The 23424-nt window shown below is 38.8% G+C and overlaps 2 protein-coding genes across 3 annotated transcripts in view; one reads left to right on the forward strand and one right to left on the reverse strand.

Moving 5' to 3' along the window:
- Positions 1-3195: 3195 nt before the first annotated feature.
- pax4 (paired box 4) lies at positions 3196-6493 on the reverse strand. Of its 2 annotated transcripts, none has more exons than XM_005733477.1 (10): positions 6402-6493; positions 6124-6254; positions 5753-5968; positions 5573-5663; positions 5283-5423; positions 5105-5187; positions 4956-5019; positions 4686-4759; positions 4431-4524; positions 3196-3781 (listed from the first exon to the last, which is right to left on the reverse strand). In XM_005733477.1, the coding sequence occupies exons 1-10, from the start codon at positions 6433-6435 to the stop codon at positions 3489-3491; spliced, it is 1221 nt and encodes a 406-aa protein (XP_005733534.1). In that variant the 5' UTR covers positions 6436-6493; the 3' UTR covers positions 3196-3488. The 2 variants fall into 2 exon arrangements, with proteins under 2 accessions (XP_005733534.1, XP_005733533.1); XM_005733476.1 differs by having other exon boundaries at positions 4686-4762.
- Positions 6494-12289: 5796 nt separating this feature from the next.
- The window catches only part of snd1 (staphylococcal nuclease and tudor domain containing 1), a 176916-nt gene continuing 165781 nt past the window's right edge, over positions 12290-23424 (forward strand). Inside the window, exons 1-5 of the mRNA XM_013910931.1 lie at positions 12290-12625; positions 14654-14803; positions 15339-15456; positions 15697-15778; positions 22402-22562. Of these exons, the coding sequence (XP_013766385.1) occupies positions 12551-12625; positions 14654-14803; positions 15339-15456; positions 15697-15778; positions 22402-22562 (586 nt within the window). The 5' untranslated portion in view covers positions 12290-12550. The remainder of the gene's footprint in view (positions 12626-14653; positions 14804-15338; positions 15457-15696; positions 15779-22401; positions 22563-23424) is intronic.

A 23424-nucleotide genomic window follows, 5' to 3' on the forward strand; every position in this document is an offset into this window, starting at 1 on the left:
CAAATTTGTAATTCCACATGATATTTTGATGATAATTTCTTGTTTCGAAGAATTACAGACTTTTAAATAACTGTGGCGTAAACCTGACATTTAAATAACACAGACCAGAGCAGAATATTAGGTACAATATGCCTCATATGGCCAAACTTTAAAATCAAGGATCTTTGTTTCATGGTATTATTTTGCCCACAGGTAAATTTTGAATCTTTTCTTAAGGCAGTGATAGTTGAAATGGGGTGAAGGAGACAGACTATAATTTAAGTTCACATTCACTCCTACAGCCAATTTAGCATCTCCAGTTAACCTAATATGGAGGAAGAGGAAGCTGGAGCACACGGCGAAAACCTACTCAGGTACAGGCTGGCTGGTTGATGTTCCTGCTGTAGCACAACTACTGCAACCACTCTTCTATACTTTATTTTAGCTCATAAAAGGACCTGACAAGAGACAAGAGTTGCCGATTAATCCAGTTTTCGCTCATATTAATAAAGCTTCTTTGGGCTGATCCCTTATAAGGGGTCACTACAGCGGATGGATATGCATATCTGATTTGACACATTTTCCTGCACCCTCTGAGGGATTTGTGTGTCCTCTCAAGCTCAAACCAGTGATCTTTTGTCTGTTAGGTGAATATGTTAGTCACATTTTTTTCTTTAACATTGATATTAGTTATTAATGGTGTTCCACGCAAAGGGATAAACAAGATGAACAAAATCATCAGGGGAGGGGAAAATCCCTACATGAAAAATCAGAGCATAATTGACTTTTGACACTTTCAACTTAGCATTACACAGATTAGAAAAAATAAATATGTGGTTTGCTTACAAGACTCTCATTCCCACAACTTTAGAATAACCAGAACCTAACCTAATGATGCCCCAAGTGGCCTTGTGTTTCTCAGCTATCAGCAGCAAAGTAGCTGTGGGGATGTTTGTGCATGTCGCAACAGCATTTAAAACCTAAAATTCTAACTCTCAGTTCTAAGATAACTGCTGTAAATATCATGTTGGAAATGTTACAGTAGAGTCACAAAAAATGATATATTTGGCTGTAAGTCAATGGGTTTTATGTTCTAACCAGTGAGTAAGTCATTTGGCCAGGATTCACAGGAATTCTTGTAAAGAAACAAACGGTATTCAGTATCATTGTATGAATGCAAACCTTTAATAGTCTCACACAGGTTTCCAATCAAAGTGAAGGTCTGTAAAGTGGCTAATTTATGGAAAGGTAACTTCCTGAAAGGCTGATTAAACAGCTAAAACCAATACTCATGTGGCAGATCATGAACCACAACGAATGCTCTTAAGGTACCGTTGCTGTTATTTAATTTTCCCTAATATAAAAAGCCTCATACAAATTGTAATTTTTGTAAATATCATACTTGAGTATTTTTATTCCTTGATCATTCTGTTCAAATGTTTGTATACTGTAAAATATAACAGCTGCTATTTTGTGTTAGTGATTTGTTTCATATTGGTGATCTTTCCCAAAATTTGTAACCTTTTGTAATTTTCCTATTTTAATAAACACCTTAACATTACACTAAGCTGTATCCGTCTTAGCGCTTGACATATTCCTTTGCGGAATATGTTGCGAGGAACATGCCAGAAACACCATCTCTGAGTCTGTTTACTCCATCTTTTGGCAGTTTGGTCCTTATATCAGTCAGAGAAGCAAATTCTAGTGTATAATAAATACTCTTAAGTGGCTAAAGCAACGGGGGTCATACATACAACAAGGGAAGGAGATAAATAATAACATGTCAGGAACATTTGGATAACAAATTTGGACATCCCAGACTAGAGTGAGGTTCAGTTGAACTTGGATGTGCTTTTCAGCAATTCCTAAAGTTTTAGTTGCTCAATATGAGATAAGATACAGAGAATCCTCCAGATGTAAGATTAATATTTCTGTCAAATTAGTATATGAAGGCTTTTAAAGTAGTGCACTAAGTATTCAGGTTTATTGCTTAAGAAAAAGAAAGCAGTACAACAGATAAAACAAAATCACATGAAAGCCTTGGGCAGAATTGGGCATGCCCGCTGCTGTAGACTTTACATACTATTCACTTTGTAATACTGTAGGAGGTCAGAATGGATTTAGTTTTATTTTTCATTAAATATCAGTAGATAAGTAATCTATGAGATCCTGAATTCATGGATACATTTCTCCATCCAGAAAAGGTTAAAACAGCTGAAGAGTTTAGAAGAGGAAATGCTAGCAACCAAAAATATTGGGAAGCACAAGGGCACAATGGGTGCAATCCATATAAAAATGTATCTTGTAAGAAAATCATAGGGTATTTTACTATAGAAGCACAAACTGTAGAGAAATCACTGGAGCTGAAAAAAAAACTCTTATAAAAGGTCAAATACTGATCTCTGAAATGTGTCATAAATTAGCATAAAAACACTTGAAAACTGCATATAAATTAAATACATGTGTTCAGTACCTGCTGTTAAAAATTCATATGCAGTCATCCTAAAACTTGCCTCAATTTATGCAAGATTGGTGGATGTTTCAGAAACAGTCACAACACAAACGTGGAGATATCATTTGACTATCTGGCTTCGTGATGTTATATTCCAGTGGGGGTCATTTCGCCAGTAGGCCACTTCCATGCTGCTGACCAAGCTTTTTGTATTCTGAACCCAATCTTTCCCCTGCTGACCAATTATCAGGAAACTCAGAGACTTACTGTCTCCTCACTGTAGTAAAGGGATATAAAGGAACTCAATGCCTCTGCCCTGTTGCAGTCGTAAAAAGTGATACCGAGCGGAGCAGATATCAGGTCGCATTTAAACTTTAGGGTTTTTTTTAGGGATTCTCCCACCGGCTTTTCCTGGACTGAAATCTTGGAAGTGTTCCTTACGCTCCTACACTGACACAAATGTCAAGCCTAACAATATAAAGGAGATCACGTCCATATCATCGTGTGGTAACCTTAAATGATCCATGGAGCAATCATTTATGTAGGAGTCAAGAAGTCTTTAAAACTGATATATAACTGAGGAGCACAGCAAAGTATTCATTAAAGATTATACTCAGAGATTAAAATTTATCTCTTAATAATCTCTGTCAGTACTAAACTCTACCTTCTTTAACTTGAACCTAACTTTATTGTCCTTGTTGCCCAGCAACAAGAACAATAAAGCTTTCTTCCAAGAAAAAGTTTATTATCATCCTCATCTTATCTATTTTCTCATCCCTTCTGGTGCTATAAAGTCACATTAAGTTTGCTTCATTGCAAATGGGTTTAGTGAATTAATTTAATTATCTTACCAATCAAAAATTACATTGCATGCTAACAGCACAGACCTAAGGAAAAGTGATGAGTCGAGCTGCAGTGCAATTAAGAGGCAAAGGGTGGAAAGGACAAAATTGTTGGGTCCATACTTTGTCTCCCTCTACTGGTTGAAAAGTGTCCCTTCAGTCGAGCAATTAAGCAGCAGTCAAAAGCTCTTCCCGCTGATCCACTGGTCTCATTATCAGTCCATGTAGAGATGCTGATTCACATCCGGGACCAACAGAAACTGCTCATTTGTTTGAAACTGACTCCAGGTAAACGGCATTCCCTGCTGGTTCCACTGTTGAATCACAGGGCAGTCTGCCCCCCCTGTCTTTGTTGCCAAAGGGCAGGTTCTCCTCATGTCTGTGTGGTGGGGAACCAGTGGAAAACTGTATCCATCTCTGTGGAGATCCAGAGGAGTTTTGTCTATGTTTTGCATGTCACTCGGCAGATGGGGAAATGAGGATGTCGGACATTCAGAATTCCTCACGGCTGTACGTCAAGGGGGAAAAGATTATTTTCTTTAATTTCTGAAAAGTTATTGCATAGAAATTAAGATAGTACAGTATGTACTTAGGAACAATTGAGAGTAGTGATTTTAAGTGATATTGTGATCCAACAGGCAGGCTTTACCCTACACCTACCCTATTGTTCATATTTAAACGAATAAACACATAAATACTGAATAGAGTTTACCATCCCTACAAATCCCAAATGACTTGTGAAACCGACATAAATGTATTACATGTTTAACATATGGCTTCATAGATAGGCAACTTTATATGATGACCAACAGACAGGTAGGAGGGAAAATATTAGAATAATACCTTTTTTGTGCAACCTTAAATTAGTTCATAATCAGGATCATTGGATTCTTAATAGATTTTTAGCAGTTTAGTAAATTCAAACCCAAGCCCATCACAGGGAATGAAACTTTTTATAACATGTACTCTCATCACTGACCTTTATATCATATTCAGCTAAACTACAATCAAGCTAATCTCCAGCTTCTTTAACATCATTCTTAAATACTCTCTATCAATATGAATAAAAATTAAATTGAATGAAAATCCTCATAATCAAACAGAGAAAGATTATTAAAGACAGTGATTTGGTCAAAGACAGTTTTCCTGGATCTCACCTGTTTCTGTTGGGAAGAAGCAGCAATTTTGCAGCTTCCTTGCAACAGTGCTGTACGAGGAGCTGTCCGCATTGACTTTTGCCATTCCAGTTGCCTTGGAAACCGCATAAACAAAGTTTAAATGCCACAATGTCACCAGACGTTTGTTAAAAACACAGAAATCTCATTTGGAAATTGGCTAGCATTGCTCGGAAAAACATTCACAGCGGCATGTTTTAAGGGCTTTAAAGTAGATATCACTGGTTTCCACAGTACCTGTTGAGATGTGAAGCTGTATGTCATTGTTGGATTCACAGGAACAAAGTCACTTTGCTTTTCAAAGTCTTCAGCTGCTACAAAGAAACACATTTTAACATCTATGAGGCAAGAATCGATGTGTTCAGGAGGACTTTCCACTACCAGTGTGTTCAGCTCCATTTATTATTGTCCAGTGGTCAAATTATACACATTCTTAACACATCCTTGCCACCCACACTCAGCTCCCAAGTATGTGTGCATCACACACAGACACACACTCACACTTACTCTGCGTACTACCTCTCTGCTTGGCTTCTCTTCTCCATTTAGCACGTCTGTTAGAAAACCAGACCTTTGAGGGACAGAAGCCACACCTCAGGAACAGACAGCTTAAATGTATATGAATTTCTTGATGCTAAAATTGATGAAAAGTCTACCTTGATGGTGTCCTCGGGAAGTTTAATTTCAGCAGATAGCTTCTCTCTTGTGTACATGTCAGCATACTGGCTGCGAGAGAATTCTGATTCAACACAGAGAAATAGATCTTTAACTATTACTGAGTCTAAAAATTATGCATTGTGTTAGTTTGAAATAGCTGAAGAGGTTTTAAGTCACCTTGCTCAAGTGCTCTGCTCTGCTCTGGCGTAAAGGTGGTGCGGATTCTGTGCTGCACACCTTTGGATTTCTGTTTTTTACTGCACCCTGTCTCAAACTTCTCAAACTTCTTTGCTTCTTCTTGAGCCAGAGAATACAAATCTGCACATATGGAAACACACAGACTACATGCAGTTAATATTTATACATGTATGTGTTAAATTGTCATGTTCAGTAATAAAAATTCTGATCAAACTCGATAGTCTTCCTAAACCGTTATAAATGACTTCTCCAAGGACCAAGTTACTTACCCTGCTCAACCCTGACATCAGCGTTGAGGTCCATCCACGATGATCCGCGGTCCAAGTGGATCTTTCTTAAAATCCTATTTATGGACGACACCTTGCAGAACACAGTGTGCACAAAACACCATCAAGTGCTGGAATCGTTTCAGTGTAGTTAAAGTACATTTGAATTGTAATCTTACTTACGCTGGGGACGTTGGAGGCCTTGCATATCCGCGCCGCTGCGAGACGTTTTCGGATTTCCCAAGCAAAAATAGTCGGATTTTCCCTTTTGCACTGGATGATCGTGGAGATGACACCGGGGGTGAGAAGTCGGGGGCGGCTCCCACCGATGGTCTTGGGTTCCAGGAGTCCTGTGCGCCGGTAGCGGCTCAGGATCTTACTGACGCACCCGTTGGACACCTAAAGATGCAAGTGAGCTCCACTGTGTTAAACAAGAATAATCCGTTGATGCTGCATTTAACCTAACATCGCAATAGCTTATTTTTTCGAAATCCAAAGTTGTTGTTTTTTGTTGTTGTTGTTGTTGTTGTTTTTCACTATTCAGGTTACCGTACCCTGAGTATCCTGGAGATCTGGCTTGGACGGACTCCCTCCAAGGCCAGCTGAATCATTTTTCGTCTCTTGGGTTGTGGGAGCGGTCTTCCGTTGAGAAACATTCCTCCTAACTGGTTGACACTTCCACCACCTTATCACAACACATACTAAATTGGTTATTTTTTCTAATTAACCGAATACAACGAGTCCACTAAAATGTCTTACTGTCGTTCATATCTAATCCATATTCACTGATTTGCAACGAATATAAATAAGTGGTTAAAAAATGAAAATGAACCTTTATTTTCCAGATCAGTGTTCGTTCCGCACATCTCTCTTTGCTCCCAGCCTTGATGATGAAACTGAAGTCAAAACTATAAGAACTTTTTTCCAGAGAGGGGGGAGACCTTGGACTGCAATGTGAAGAATGCGATAAATTAGAATGAACGAAATTGTCGCGGTAACTCCACTCCAGTCTGGTGAACGAATTACAGTGAGAGGAATCCCACCCTTCAGCAGCAATTTATAGACCTGCACACCTCAACATGACGTGGTGATCCGATTCCTGAAATGTAAATAGTCTACTGCTTTGAAAGAGAATGTGCGTGTTAAAGGCTGGACATGTGCTTCAAGTTGGTGCGTTTAAGCGGCCAGAATCTTCGGACATAGAACAATATCCTAGCTTTAAAACCACCTGTATTCTGATCCTTTTCGGAGATTCACAAAGCACGTTTCAAGTAGCCTATTTTAAAAGCAAATGCAGACGGGGGAAGACCAAGTGAGTGATAGGAATGTATTTTGTAGAAGAATTTCCCACAAAGCGTTCCGGCAAGCCAAAATTAGAGCTCGGTTTTTGTTGTTATAATAACATCTAGACATGTCATAGTGTGAAACATCCAATCAGATATAACCTACCCCCACATCATGTCAGCATCTTTGCACCATCTACTAGTGGGATATTACACACTGCACACTTGGGCAAAGCTGATGCCACCTGAGCGCACTTAACTAAATTTCTTGGCAATGTCTGATCATCTAAAGCGTCACAAACAAATAGATTAAGTCTGTTTTTAACGTCTAGTAGCCCGTGCACTGCTCCAGCAGCTGACACACAAAAGAGTAATATCCGAGCTTGGGAACTCAAAGAGCTTCCTTTTGCGCAGTAGCTGGTTGCAGTCTTAATTAGACAATGCAGTTTTCAGCGGAGCACACTTCAGTCCTTCTCTTTTCTGCTTTGGCTCTTCTTAATGTAACGAAAATACATACCTAACCGTCTTGTTTCAAAGAAACTACATGGTCAACATCAGTGTGTTTCTCATACTTTAGTGGGTCACGTGACTTGAACATCCTCTCCTAGGTTAAGTGGCTCAGATTAAAATGATCTCTGGTCTCCTTTCATAAAACAAACATTTGGAAATCTGCTCCTATGACGACTGCCATATGGTAAAGTGCTTTTGATAAATCATAAATCCATCACAAAGTCTCTTTATTACATTTTCTTTCAAAACGTGAACAAATAGACTCCTATATGGGCGCAAGGAAAGGGCCAATTGGGGGACCTCTTTTTATGCAGAAGAGGGAGGCTAAAACAACCCTCACAGATGTTCCTTGGGCAGCCAACAGATAAAAATACGTTGTAAACGTTTCAAAGGGAAATATTTGACGAGCAAATATTAGCCTATGTGAAAACCCACACGAGGCTAGTCTTTTGGTCTGTTTAATGACTAATTGAATCATTAGTTGGGTCCACACAGATCGAAGTGCCACCGAAATAAAGGCTTAGATTTTAAAATGCCATATGGCCCAAATTATACATTAACCACGAGTTAGAGGATAATAATACTGTGTGTACAATCAGCCAGGTTGGATAGAGGACAGCCATTTTTGGACACCATCATCTCCTTGCCAACCGACACAAAGAACGACCAGGGCGACGGTTTCTATTTATTACCAGCGAGTCAGCGTGGTCATTGATTTATAGTACTTTACTGCACATACAGTGTGTGCCAAACGAGAATAATTAAAGAACTTATGCTGTGTTGTTAAGACAGCAACACGTTTTTGTTGTGCGTAAATTTTAGTATGTGCTCGCCAGGGGAAGGGGTGAGTTTCAGCGCTTAAATAGTGCCACGGACAATATATGCGTTGTAGTTATATGCCATAGATCTTTGTCTTGTGTATAAAAACTTGCGTATTGGTGCTTTACTGCTTTACTGTGTCCTAAAGCGTTTAGAACTGTGAAAAACTCAGCCGCGTAAAAAGGTTACCACAACCTCTCCAAAGCGCACCGAGTAGCTGTGTGCGCAACGAACTCGTTTTCATGGTCAGTTTCCTCCATCCTGTTACGAGATGGCAACGCGATTCAAGGAATGTTGACCTTTTTGAATTTTAAGATCGTAAATGTTCCCGCATTCTATGAATGGAGGTGATTGTTTCAGTTTTTAATCATTGTTAGATATCCTACATGCGGTTGCATGGCCGCAGATAGCAGGATAAAAGACGGAAACAGTCTGTCTTAACATGGCATTAAGTGTAAATGTGACTTAAATGCTTATTTTTATTTGATTTGATTTTTTACTTGACGGAACTAAAAAAAACTAATGCTGATTATATTTTTTAACAGCTTAAATTTGGAAAATACACGCGTTATTCACACATTTTATGCAAGGTAAGTCATTCTTGCAATGCTTCATGTTCCACATGACCAGGTTTCCCAACATTTAGTCGCAACCTAACCCCCCCCACTTTTTAATCATTAGGATTTGATTTATTTATTTATTTTACATTTTCATAGATCCCCAAACCAAACTTTATGCAAACGAAAAGAAATCACTATTTATCCTTTTTTAAACACGTTTTAATATAAATATACATTTTGCGCTTTGTTTCTTCTGTGTTCTGCAGCACGGACACAGAAAATGATAAATATATTTTATCTGGATTTCCCCCTTAAACCTTGTGCAGCTTTGCCATATCAAAGCATGCTCAATAACATTTGATTTTTTTTTTAAAAATGTAATATACCTAAACGATTAAAAATAACAACAAAAATACAAGCATTTTTAGATCGTCAATTCTATGATTTGATTTAGTTCAAAGGGTTTGATTTCACACTGGTTTAAAGCATCAAAAGTTTTATTAGCAGCTCCAATTTAACGGTCACCAGGTGCCCAAGAACACAATGTTCTGGCCTGCCTTTGTTTTGTTCTGTTTTGTCAATAAACCAGTTGAACCTTTATATGTTCTATGCTTGGGTGAGCTCCTGTGTGTGTTGGACAATATTTAGCTGTCAACAAGCTAGTAAAAACTTCCCTTGCAATCACTGATTGACTGACCTGAACATACAAACATGTGAAAACAGTAAAGACTACCAGGTTTAAGACTTGGTGATACTATTTATAGGACGTAAAATGAACGTGAAATGTGTATATATGTACACACAAAATACAAGAAGATGAATACAAATTGAAATCAGATATACATGAATCAAACACAGCATTAAAACTACTGATAGGGGAAGTAAGCACTGACCTATTTTGAGGCAATGTTAGGTTAGGAAATATTAGTTTATATTAGTTTTATAATACTAAGTGCAATAATCCTTTCTGTCATCGTTGTATTTTTACTCAGTTGTATATAGCATTTGTATTTGTATTCTATTTTTATCTTATTGTATATTTATTTTATTTTATTCTACTGTATATAGTATTTTATTTATTCTATCCTGTACAGTTGTGTACTGTATTTATTCTTATTGTATCCTAATTTTTGCCTCATAACTTTTGCACTGTCCACTTCCTGCTGTGACAAAACAAATTTCCCACGTGTGGGACTAATAAAGGTTATCTTATCTTATCTTATCTTTCTCCCATTCATGTGGATTTTACATTAATATCACCACACACTACTTACACTACTTACCTAAACAATGCTGACTTTGGACCACTATAGTCTGTCTATCTATCTATGGAGAAGGATGACAGTCCTGCCAACTTGAATACTAACCAGAGTTTTAAAAAGCCCATAACGGAGATTAACCTTTACATGAAATATATAAATATACGTAAATGCATGAATTATAATAATAGTGAAAAGTGAGAATAATGGGGTAATTGTCCAAGTTTCTAGCAATACCTTGAAAACTGTTAAAAACTTATCTTCAAGACACTTTTTTACTCTGCTGCACATCCTGCAGACTGCTGACAGTATTTTAAATAATGGAGTCAGCATCGCTGTTGGGGAGATTATCATTTTTAAATTACCCCGTATGTTTTTTCAAATAATACTCCTTTATTTATTTATTTATTTATTTATTTAAAAAGGACGTCATGTCAGTATAACTCAGTCTACATATACACCAATGCATCAGCATAGCCCAGTATTCATGTTACTTAGAGGGAAAATACAGCTGTGGTCACCCGCACTCATCATGAGCATGAATGTCATGGTAATTCTGGGCTTTAAATGGTTTCTTTGAACTGCTTTTTTCCAGCATGAAATGATTGCTCAGCTTACATCTTTAACTTTAGAAAGCAAGAATGTGGTGTACAAGTTTGACTATATTTTCGATTTTCACTAATCCACAGTATACATATAGTTCTTTACAGTAAAATTATACATGCAGGCTTAAATATGTACATACCTCAAACAAGCTAATGGTAACATTCTGGCTGGCTATTTGACTACCCTTCTTGTCTAAATTGGTCAAGTTCATTCAAATTGGTTGGTTTCCTGACATGGACTTAACTTTTAAGCACAGATTTTCAGTTGTGCTGAAGCTGGAGCTTTGAGACATCCATTCCAGAAACGTAATGCTAGACTGCATTACTTATTTCAAAACCAGTTTTGATGTGTTGTTGGAACACCCAAATGTGTTCAAGTTTCACCCATCTAGATTTTGAATTGAGGTAAAGTTAAAGAATCTGGAGGTAGTCCTCCTTCTTCATTACTCCATCCACTTTGTGCAATGTACCAGTAAAACTTTTCTCTAAAAGGCATTTGGCTTGTCCACATGTGCAGCTGCAACATTCAGTCAAGCTTGGCGGTGTTGATTTTAGACCAGAGTCTCCTTTCTTGGTCGATACAGCCCATGGAAAACTTGCTTCAGTGTGGACAGTGACCCTAGTGTTCCAGCAGTTTCCAGTTCATGGCAGCCTTGAGCTCTGATTGTTTGTGGGATGTTCCCGAACATCCTAACAAATGCCCTTCCATCTAAGGGTGAGAGTCCAGGTCTTCCTCCAGACTTTGACAAAGTGGTGAAACAACCAACTAACTTGTACTTATGTACAGCTGTTTGAACTGATGATCTTCAAATCTACAGTTGTTTAGAATTAGCTCCAAGAAACCTTTCCAATGTCTAAACGAAACACCCAATTCTTATTTTAGTCATAAAACATGTTTGCTGTACAATCATTCCCCTCTGAAAAAAAGAACAGTTCAAACAGTTAAAGCCCAAAACTATCATGATAGTGATGAAAATGAAGAGTGTTTACAAATGGAAAAGCACTCTCTAGATCTGCATAATCAGTCATTAAAGTATGCAATTTCATAACTGCCTATATCACACTGCTCATATACAGAACACAGGTGACAAACCGAAGTGAAAAAAACAAAACCTTTATGCTTGGCATTCTGTTGGAGACATTTTAGCAGCATAGTTTGATTCCACTTCTTCCCTTACTGCAAATCAGTACAAGGAATTTCTGGGAGATTGTGTTTATTCATTGATGTAATTGAAGGATGTGATTATTCAGATATTCTGATGGTTTCTTCCAGTATGATTAAACTGGAGAATCAATACAGGCAGTTTGGCCTTTTATTTGAAATATCACTTACACAGACCACTATCACACCAAGACTAAGCATGTCCTTCACGACATCCACAAACCTTCTCTTTGGTTTTCCTCTGTTCCTCCTGCCTGTCAGCTTCATATTCAATATCTCCAGTATATCCACTATCCTTCCTCTGCAAATGTCCAAACCATCTCAGTCTTGCCGCTCTAAAGCTAAAATTTGTGAATATATCTGCGTTATTTCACTGTTATTATTGTTTATAATACATATTCTTTGTTTCCATCGACCAACCTTTAATGTATTTTATTTGTCGCTTTGGAGGTGTGTGACGAAATTTACGTTTTTCCGACACGGCTTGAAGGCAGCGTTAACTGGGGTAACACTGTGCTGACGTGTCGTACCTCTTGCACCGGAAGTCTTTATTTCAAGTCGCTTACGCGGTCAAAAAGCATCTCCGTTAACTTCCATTGACGCTGGTCTCCAGACCCGGAAGTATTTTCACGTGCGTGGCAAAGTGTGTTTCCGGTATAACGTGTGTGTTGATCGGTGTTCAGCCTTTTTCTCTTGGCTTTCATTAGAACAGTCACTCACCTCAGAGTCCCAGCTCACTTGCCTGGTTACCCGTTAACGGCGTTGAATCTCAAACCGGTGGACATGGCATCTGTTTCGGGACCAGCTCAGACAGCCTCTGCTTCGGCTCCTCCTCTGCAAAGAGGAATCGTGAAGATGGTAAAGAGCCTAACGTGGATATGTGTACACACTGCGTGAGTGTAGGGAGGCAGCTAGTTAGCTCAGGGACCCAAGGGCTAATAAAGGCTCATAAAACTCATATAGCCTTAAGTGATCTTATTTGACGTTACAAATAATACGATCTGTTGACAATGTGGTGCTGACAAGTTTAAATAACTATCTTAGGCGATTCGCCACTAAATCTGTTAGCCTGCTAGTAAGCAGAAGGAAACATTAGCATGGTCGCTATCTTGATAGTTAGCTGGAAACTATTTGGTTAGAAATTCAAAGTTTATTGGAATTGAGTTGTTTTAAAACCCACTGACTGGTTTGAGTCAAATTTTCTTGTAGACGAATTACCTAGGAACTACTGCATTTTAGTAACGTGGGAGCTGTAACGACACCAGATGTTTAGTTTCTCAGCTAACGGCTATGCTAGCCAATAGCTAACTTATATTTACTTTAAAGCAACTGGTTACTTATATGAACAAAGTTCGTTGTGTCTGTAAACACTGTCCACTTTGTGTTGAGCAGTAGCGCAGACTAAACCAGTTTAATCAATGCTTCCCAGACTAGCGTATAAACTAAGTTGAGAAACTCCTGTCCTCTAGTTGCCGTTTCGCGTTTTGTCACGGTTTCCTGCGGGTTCCGCTGAAACATCTTCTAGCTTCAAAGTGTCTGTTAATAACGGCGGGGCTCCAGACATTGTAAGATAGTAGCTGGCTGATGTGTCCCGTCAGCTGAAGCCACAGACGAGGGATTTTCTCGGTGTGCTGGTTAAAACCAGCCAGAGAAAACTGACACGTAGCTGCAGTTTTCTTGCCCCCTATAATCTGCCATTCATCTCGGTTGTGTGTAACCTATGTTTGTCCATATGTTGCTTAGGGTTGAGTCATGGGAAACTTTATTCAGTGTCAGTTTTTTTTCTCGTGTATTTTCAGTTTCAGCCTGGGCACTTCTGCTATCTTACTTTGTTTAAAACAATTTTCATACATATAATTGGTACATACAGATCCGTTTAAGCACCTCTCATGATGACAGTTTCATGGTGTGTTTCAATTAAGTCATTTAACATTTGAATGAGCTGACAAAATTAATAAGTTAGTGTTGTTGTTTGTTTGTTTTTTCAACTGCCCTTTGTGGCCCATACAGACCTCCGTACTTGAAACAAACAGACAAAAAACTACTGTCCAATTTCTGCACTCTATTAAAGAACGATGCTTCCCAGTCTTTCAATTCAATTTATTTAAATAGGACCAAATCACAACAACAGCCTTTGAAAACACTGAAAGAAGTTGATGCATTATGATGCATGACAAGAAGTCTGAACAACTGTTTTTTTTGTTATGAAGGAGTTTGTATTTGAGAAAGGTGATCAGTGAGTTAGGCAGAAAATTCAGGGTGTAGAGAGGAATGGGTTCGTCTCTCCCCCCCCCCCCCAAACTGTCTGTTACTCGTTACAGCTACACCTCTGTTTTGCCTTTACTTGTAGGGAGTGGAGTCGGTTAGTGGGAGCACCTTTGATTTGATTTATCTAGAGCAGATCTTAGATCAACAACACCCAGTGATGCTTCCTGCAGACACCCTGGGGAGTTAGCAGATAAAGGTTGTTTGCTCAGATTTGTGTAAATGCCATGGTTGTCAAACCCGACAGGAGGTTATCTTTATTTAAAAAATATATCGTCTGTGCCATCACATGGGCTGATCTCGCCTTGCATTTGAATGACAGTCACCATAGTAACGTAGTACGAAGCTCCTTTCCAGTCAATTGTACAGGCACATTAGCATCCACACTGTTGATTTCCTCTTTTGCTGACTAATTGTATTTAATGTCACACCAATTTAAATAATTCCACACCAATTTAAATAATTCCACACCAATTTAAATAATTCCACAGCTTTTATTCACATCTGTGTGTGTGTGAAATTATTATGGTTTAAGAGCAGAATCTGTGGTGTTTTTAACCAATATTCGTACTTTTGCTTCTGTCGTACCGAATTGACCATTTATATTGTCTTCTTTGCCAGGTCTTGTCAGGCTGTGCCATCATAGTTCGGGGTCAGCCTCGAGGTGGCCCACCCCCAGAGCGTCAGATCAATCTCAGCAATATCCGAGCTGGGGCCTTGGCCCGCCGAGCCGCACAGGGCCAACCCGACAGCAAGGACACCCCTGATGAGGTGAGCGGTTCTGTTGGTTTGTGTTTATATTTATGTTTGACACATATCAGTGTCAGTATGTTACCAATAATGGTGTGTCGTGGAAAAATCTGAGTCAGTGTGTTAAAGAGTAAGTGCAGGTCATATGCTTAATGAAATTTAAAGGACCTGCATTTGTTGATTTGGCTGGTTCCTCACATAAAGGAAATGTGCACACTTGCTGAGACATTGACCAAATGAATCAAGTCATTTGCATGTGCATCAGGGACATAGCGTTAGTACACAATTTTAATTGTTTCAGTGACATATTTAAGAAGGGGCCAGCATTAGTGTGGCTATTTTCATGTCAATACAACACACCTTTATGCTGGTCTTGTGGCTGTGAACCTTGGAGGCTAACGGAAGTTTAAGCTGTAGGTGGTTCCCCAACATGTTTTATCCAAAAGAAAGGATTGGATTTGTACCTGAGCCAGTATGTCTTTACTATTTGTTTACATCTACTGATACTGACATCTACTGATGAGTCAAATGTCACCTTTTCTTGTCTGCAATGTAGCCATGGGCCTTCCAAGCCAGAGAGTTCCTGCGGAAGAAGCTAATCGGCAAAGAAGTGTGCTTCACAGTGGAATACAAGAATATGCACAGGGAATACGGCATGGTCTACCTGGGGAAAGGTGTAGTGCCATTTCTTAAACTACAATTATGCTTCTTTTTAAAATTGTAACTTTAGTTTGTATTTCTATTATAAAGCCATGTCATTATGTGGAAAACATAGGTTGCTTTTTTTCTAACTCCTGGGACCTCCCTAGGAACCGGATGCCCTGCCTTTCTTTTTACCCTTGCAATTTTCTGATGGTACATTGCGGTAGACTAGTGATGGTAATACATTTTCTTTGTCTTTCTTTTTATTTTAGACACAACAGGTGAAAACATTGCTGAGTCCTTAGTGTCCGAAGGCCTTGCCACAGTCCGCAGGGAAGGATTCAGAGGGAACAAGTAAGATTTTTGGTTCTGTTCTTTCTGTTATGTATTAGTGTTTGTTTTAAGAGTTTCATTTTTTATGATTTTTGGAATCTTAAACATAGTTGTGTTTTTTTAACCAGTTGGGAGACTTTTTTTTTTTTTTTTTGCATGTAGCTTCTGTGTATGTTTTAATTATGTTGAGGAAAAAAAAGGCACCATAGCATTGCAGCTGTGTAAAAGTAATTGTCATAAAAGTATGTAAGTATGTAGTTGAGATCACAGGCATTGCTGACACATGATTAGACAGTACTCGTGAATACTTCTCGTGGGACACGATGTCAACACGTTTAGGTGTTGCTGCCGATCCGATCCCATTGCATTGTGGCTGATGCAGAATTTATAATAAGAGCTTAAAAAGTACACTTACTGGATAATATATGTTTTTTTTTTAAAAATCAGAATATTTGAAAAACAAATCACCCATAATGAGTAATAAACTTTTCTGTTATTGTTTAAAAAGTGCAGTATGTAAGTGAGGGAAGACACCTGCAGAAATAAGATTCAAGAAAACTATCCACTCACAATGAGTTCTTCGACTGCTTTCAAGAATGTTTTGTTTATTCAACATATGTTTGGGATGTGATATGGTTAAAATGTCAGGGTGATGGTAGCAGGAGTTACTCGAGTCTGTCAAGGTCAGTGCAGACGGCCTATTCAGAAAGACCAGATAGAAATGTACCTGATACATCCTTCTTCTGTGCTCAAATTGTTTTGAGGCTTGTTTTGTCTTGTCTTGTCTAGTTATTGATTATAATTGTTGTATCAATGAGTGCTCTACATCTCTAAACCCTATGTTACGTCTATGAAAGCTTTAGCTTGGTAGTGAAAGCAAAAGTAAATAATTACTCAGAATCTTCTCCAGCCAGATGACAGCACAGCAGGTCTAGACCTGATCCAAGTTGGTAATTTCACAATTCTAATGAATGGTTTTGTTTTTTTCAAAGACATGGTCTAATTTGATCTGGATGGATATAAGATATCCTTTATAAGATAAAGATGTCATCTAGAGCTGGGCGATAGAACGATAATGATATGTATCGCGATATAACTTTTACTCGATAGAGAAATTAAGCTATCGCGATAGACCTCCCCGCTCTTGTCCTCTTAAAAAAAAAAAAAAAAAAAAAGGCAGCCAATCCAAATTAAGTAGCCCAGAGCCGAACCAATCACAGCCGCAGCGTCACGTCGCGTGACTTGTTACGTACAGCACAAGTGCCAAGCTGCACGTGTGTTTGTTTGGGAAGCAGCCAGGGGTAATGGAGCCAGCGCGTAATGGAGGAAATGAGTGTGCCGACTAGAAAAATCAACCGAGCGTGACCGAAGAGAAAACAGATGATGGTTCCAATGCCGGAGAGATTGTCGAACGGAAGAGCCATAGAAGTTCCGTAGTGTGAAGGTATTTCGGCTATTTCAAGTCTGACAAAAAACAGAGTAGCGTGCACTGTAAATGTGCCGAAAGCAAGTCTGGAAATACAATAAACTGGTGCATGCGTCACACTGTGCGCCACGTTATTGTTTCGGTGAAATGAATTTCTACAATACTGTTACTGTTAATTCTACTCTCTGCAGTGTTTAAATGCTTACATATACACACAGTTACTGTCCGTCCACACATACGACTCGGTTCTGCTTCTATGCCCCAGCTTTGTTTACTTTTTCCCACCGAGGCTTCTAGACTTCTGATTGGCCAACATTTCTGCACGGTTAGGAATCTAGCGCCACCTGCTCCTTTGGCATGTTCATAGCAGCGTTTTCCTTCATTTCTCCCTTTATGTGTGGACGGGATTATTTTTTAAAACGAAAACGGAAAATCTCAGTTTTCAAAAATACCCGTGTACGTGTGGATGTAGCCTCAGTCTCTGACTGGAAGCGCTAATTCGTCATTCGGCTTTTGTCAGACTAAAGTAACTGTTAAAACTGTTTGAAAAGCTCAGCTATACAACAAGGAGAGATTGAGAATTTCCTTTTAGTTCTCAGTTTATTTGATATTGACAAAAGTTAGTCAGTTTTGTCTGTTCTTCTGTAAAACAAACTAAGATTTATTTTTAGAATTAATATTTTGTTTCTAAGTGGAATTGACAATTTAGTCTGTTTCGTTTGTTCTATTTTGAAACTTAAACGCTTTAGCGGCTGCCTTTTGTGTAGTTTGCAATATTTGCCTTTATTTATCTGAAAAAGTCTCATGTTCCTTAAGTACATCTACCCTGTTGAACTTATTATGAGAAATAAATATTTAAATCAAAACAAGCTGCTGATTATTTCACATTTTACTTGTGAGCAACGGCACATTTAAATCTTACAAATATAGTTATTTGGCTTATATCGTGATAGATATCGTTATCGACTGAAATGGAAAAAAACATATCGTGATATGAAAAAATCTCATATCGCCCAGCTCTAATGTCATCTATGTGCAGAGACTAAAACTAGGAACTAGAAACTAAAATGAGGATGTTTTAAAAATAATGTGGCCATTTGTTTTATTAACTGAGAGAAACATTACTGGCATCATCAGTCTGCTAACATGACAGCATTGTCATTCAGACTGGGTCACTTTTAGTCCTTTCAGCTTCATTGCTTACATGCAAATGATCCGTGGCAACATGCATTATATAACATTGGCTCCAGTAAAGAGTGGACAGACTTTCAAACATTAGGTCTTTATAGCTTTGTCATCAAGACAAAACGAAAGTGTGTATGTTTATACAACAGCGCTTTAGGACAGGGAAATCAGAAGCATACAAGAGATGAATGTTTTTATCTAAATGACGAGGTAGAACGTTAGGGTGTACATGCTTTTGCCACTTAGGGTGTTCTCCAAGGTGGTTGGCATCTCAAAGATACATGAGAGACATGTTCAGTCCCAGTCTTGTGCATTTTATCTGCTGCTGTGACTGCAGGCGGTTTAGATGTTTGCTGTGCTGAAAGTGACTGAGCACCCTGGTAACTTTGCCATAACAGTAGCATAGACTATCCTATGATGTCAGATGTAGTAACATTTTTGCATACATGAAGCTTTCAGGTGGCATCTGCATAGAGTGCGTGCTATGTACAATTTTAGTTGGTTGTATTTTATGTGCTAGGGTGCCATAATCAAATATGTTGGCACAACAAACCATAAGTGGGTCATTATATATGTAACTGATATTGTAGATTTGTTCCACTTAAAGATTGCCGGCTCAGTCAGTGCTATTAAAGTAATTTTGATGTCAGAGAGTTTAATTTGCATCTAAACACTTCGCACTTGGAACAAGGAGGAAATCACTTTTGGCAACATGAGGTAATCTTCTTGCTAAGGCTTATCGCAGTACAAAACTGGAAAATCCGTAGGGAGATATACATAAGTCCTCAACTAGTTAGACTGTAGAGAATTGAGATGGAGCCAAAGTATCCCAGATGGTGGCAGCATTACCCTGCTGCTATATCAGTGTCCCTCTGAAACTCTTTTCTGCCACATTGCCCTTAGGCAGTAATTCTCTAAATACACTTGCACATGCAGAGCTATAGGACAGAGTGCTGTATATCCCCCCCAGTGGCAGTATTTGCACATTACACACATTACAAGCAATTTGACTCACGCTGCTACATTTATATCTTCCAATATGAACAGAGATGATGTGACTATTTTGCAACTAATGACCTATTTCAAGCATTCTGCGCAATGGCCTAGAACAAGCACTAATGTAAATTATGCTTAAAGTGTAAGCTGGCATCATTTGGCCAAAGGGGGAACCCATTATTCAGGAAGGACTGGAGGCCTCAGTTTTTTGCGAGTGCACTAACCAACAGTATCATTGCTCTTCATGACTGGCTACATTGATCATACAAACTATGGTGTGATAATTATGGAGCTGATGATAATGATGATGGCTTTGGACAGTGCGGTTAAACATGTGCTCAGAAACTGAAGCTGCAGCTTAGCCTGTTCACAAATTTGGTGCACAGCAGTACACCGTGTTAGGATGGTACTGTATTTAATGACACTTTTTGTAATGCTACCAGCGCCATTTATAAGAAAACTATGACTATTCTGTTTTTTTTTCCTTTCTTTTTCTCCTTTAGAAGTTAGAATTGAAATATGTGTTTAGCTTTCATATCGAAGCTAACAGATTCATCATTTGAATGATTTTTGCTTTGACTTGATCAGTCGTAGAAAATGCTGTCTGTAGTGCTGAACCATAAGGGGACTGTATTGAGTTCAGTCATCAGTCTCATCTTTTTAGTTTTGCATCTTAGTCTCTGTCACTATGTCTGCCTGCTTTTTCTTTGTAAATTGGTAATCTGTTTACAAAGAAAAGCTAGACCCTGAAAATTGGTTAGATTCCAGTGTGTTGCACTTTCCTTGTGAAATATTAAAGCCACAGGATGAAGGGGGAGCTCGACTTATTGGTTTATAAAGCCCACCCATCAGAGGCCCCCCCCCCCCCAATCCCTCCCGTTGCTTCTTTTTAACTGGAGCCCCAGAGGAGTACTAGTGGAGGGGTGTAACTGTCTGAGGGATAAGCTGTTTTTCTTCTAGGTCTCACTATTCACAGGGAGTGGAACCCTTCCAGTCAAGTACACCAGGGAGCATGACTTACTATAACCTCTTCAAACTGTATGAAGACTAGAGGGAACCGTTTACTAAAGTTCCGCATTTTTGTATCTGTTTATGGTATTTTGGGTTGCACAAGGGAGACATGAGGTGATGAAAGATTTAGCCTACAGCATGTTCAAATATAAGGGAATTGGAAAGCTTCTCCTTGGCCCTTGTTTCTCCAGCAGTCTTGCTCAGTATTTCGCTCTCTCACCCGTCAATATCTGTTTTGATTTGAAGTAGTGTTGGTTGGAAGAGTTGCTGACCTAAAAAGAAAGCGGTCTATTTGGAGACATGGATAAGTTTGCTATCGTCTTCCTCCACACATGAAGTTATTTCTATATCTTAACCAATTTCTGCTTATGAGTTGCTCTCCTTTTATTTTGTGGCTTTATTATTTTTCTTCAGTCTGCATTCCTTGATTGCATTCTTAGTTTCTCTTTCTGTATCTTTGTAGGTTTCTGTTCCCGTCTGGTTCTTAAATACTAAGTAGCTTAAACAAAATTGACTTCTTACAGAAAAGTTTCACCATTGTTGCTCAGTAAGCAAGAAACTGTTTCAATTCAATCTGAAGTTTGTAGCTAAATCAGTGTAGAGGGGAAAGTGAACTTGACTGCATTTTGGGCGCGTGGCCAAAAGCCCAATTAAGAGCACACAGCTGGAGATGGGGGGGGATATGTGTGTCCGTATGTGTGTGGCATTTTAAATGCGAGCCACTTTGTTGGCTCTGCAAAGTGAAGCAAGATGCGAAAAAATTTCAATTTCTCTGTTTATTTTTAAAAACCTCTTGTCACAGACCGCAACTCCCAGTCGGTCGGCCTTTGCTTCTTGGAAAAACAAAAACCCGCTGGCCAATTGAAGTTCTGAATAATTAAAGTTGTGCGAGGCCTCTCAAATGGCATTAGGCTGCACAATTTAGGAAGCCAGCATGGAATTAATTATGGCGTTTGTAGCCAGCTGCGTGGCTGCTTTTGAAGGAGCTGTTAAACACTGTTATTGTCGCTTCACAAAATGCTCAGATACATTTTTAAGCAGTTGTAATCTGGTCATCAGCTGGTTGCCAATAATACAAGAGTGCAGTTTTTTTTGGAACCGGCACTTAATTTAACAAAGCTAAAAACCATTGCAAGCACATACGGTCCTTTTCTTTTTTTTAATTATCACTTTTGCATAGCTTGTGACAGTTTTGTTGTGTGGGAATAAAAACCCTCCAGTTGGGACTGTAGTTCTGTGAATTTGCGATGAAGCCAACATGACAGAAGTCAGTTGTTGTAATTTTAGTTATTGTTATGGTAATTTTTTGGCCTACTGGTATAGAGCTTTGAATCGACAGCCGGCATAAGAGAAGCATGTTGAACTTAACAAGGGTAGCGACTCTACAATCAAAACCTTTTCCTGCTTGTTAAATACAATGTGTGTGTGTCTCTCTAACCAGTGTGAAATTAATTGCAGCTTGTTAACACGCTGAGCCAGTGGTGGTTGTCAGAACGGCTTTATGGTGCTCAAAGACCCGCTAATCTTTGTAGGTGCTGTTTGTAACATATAACAATATTTAACTCAAGCTGTTACAGCTTTAATGCACCTGTGTTCTTTAACAGAAATCATTTAAATTTCAAGGTTGGTGAGAAGCCACATATAAAGTAGCGCCGCAGTGGCAAGGTTTCATGCTGCATTGCGTTTTCACCGAAGGGAATCTTTTATAGTTGCCATGGAGTTTTTCGTTTTGGTCTCGCGGTTTGTTAAAATTAGAGAAACTCAACTGCCCCTGCAGTGATGAGCCCACACACTGCGGCTGCATTCAAGTTCTCATAGAATAGAGGGCTTGTCAATTGGCAAAATATCTCTCCCATAGTTTTCCACATATTTAAAATTGCATCACAAAGCTCATATAGAGAAAAGTTAGCGATGTTATTTCTTGCATATACATTTAGCACCATACAGATTTTACAGCTTTAAGAGCGGTCAAAATTTTGAAAAGTGTTTTTTGTGGGTGTTCATTTTTTGGTTTTGGTTTTTTCAGTCCAGAGCAGGCCAGACTGTGTGACTTGGAGGACCAGTCAAAGGCCTCTAAGAAGGGTTTGTGGAGCGAGGGTGGTGGCGCGCAGACTATCCGCAACATCAAGTACACCATAGAGAATCCCCGCAACTTTGTCGACTCCTTGCACCAGAAACCTATCAATGGTAAGGAATATTAGATGGACTTTTACCTCACTCTTGAAAAATGAATGTTTGGCCTATGAAGAAAAACAATACATGAAAATATAAAAAGAGATTACATACATAACCTCTGTTTGTTTATTTGGATCATGGGACTCATGAGCACTACATGTTGAATTGTACTAAATAACTTTAGAGCAGGAAAGTTTGGGCAGTGCTGTTTTTTCCCTTTAATATTGTGATCTGTAAGATTCTTCAGAAAAACTGATCTTATTTAAAATTAAGACTCTTAGATCATATCTTTATAAGGCAGCAGAAATCAGTTGATGTGGGCTTGGATGTTTTGTCCTGAATATCCACTTCATGGCATGTAAGGGCACACACTGTCTCGCTCTTCACCAGCTCATTCCTTTGGCCCTCATCTCGACCTATTCGAGGTGTAATGTGCCACTCTATTTCGAGAAGAGCGCCGGTAACAGTGGTTAAGCTCATTTCACCACCCTTCTGCAGAATAGAAAAATGAACAAGGGGCACTTTTTCTTTCTTTCATTTCTTATTCTTGCCATTTATGAGAATCTCAGGGCTATTTTAAAATTGGAGGCAGCAATCCAGTTGAAGTATTCTACACACAAAAAATAGCTGTTTAAAAATGGGTATGCCAGTTTCTCTCATCTGCTCATGCTACTCCCTGTTCCCATTGACATGCATGTAACACCTGTACATTCACATGTTCTATAGAGAGAAACCTTTAAGACACTGAGTGAGCCGATCGCAGAAGATTATTTAGGTGTGAAATTCCTTTTTTTTTTAACAGTTACCTAAAAATCTGTCTAGATTAAATGCCCCTGCATTGAAGTCTGTTGTAATGCATATAAATTGGTTCCCC

Source organism: Pundamilia nyererei, unplaced genomic scaffold (genome assembly GCF_000239375.1).
Source record: "Pundamilia nyererei isolate P.nyererei 1_Seehausen unplaced genomic scaffold, PunNye1.0 scaffold00052, whole genome shotgun sequence".
NCBI classification, from domain to species: domain Eukaryota; kingdom Metazoa; phylum Chordata; class Actinopteri; order Cichliformes; family Cichlidae; genus Pundamilia; species Pundamilia nyererei.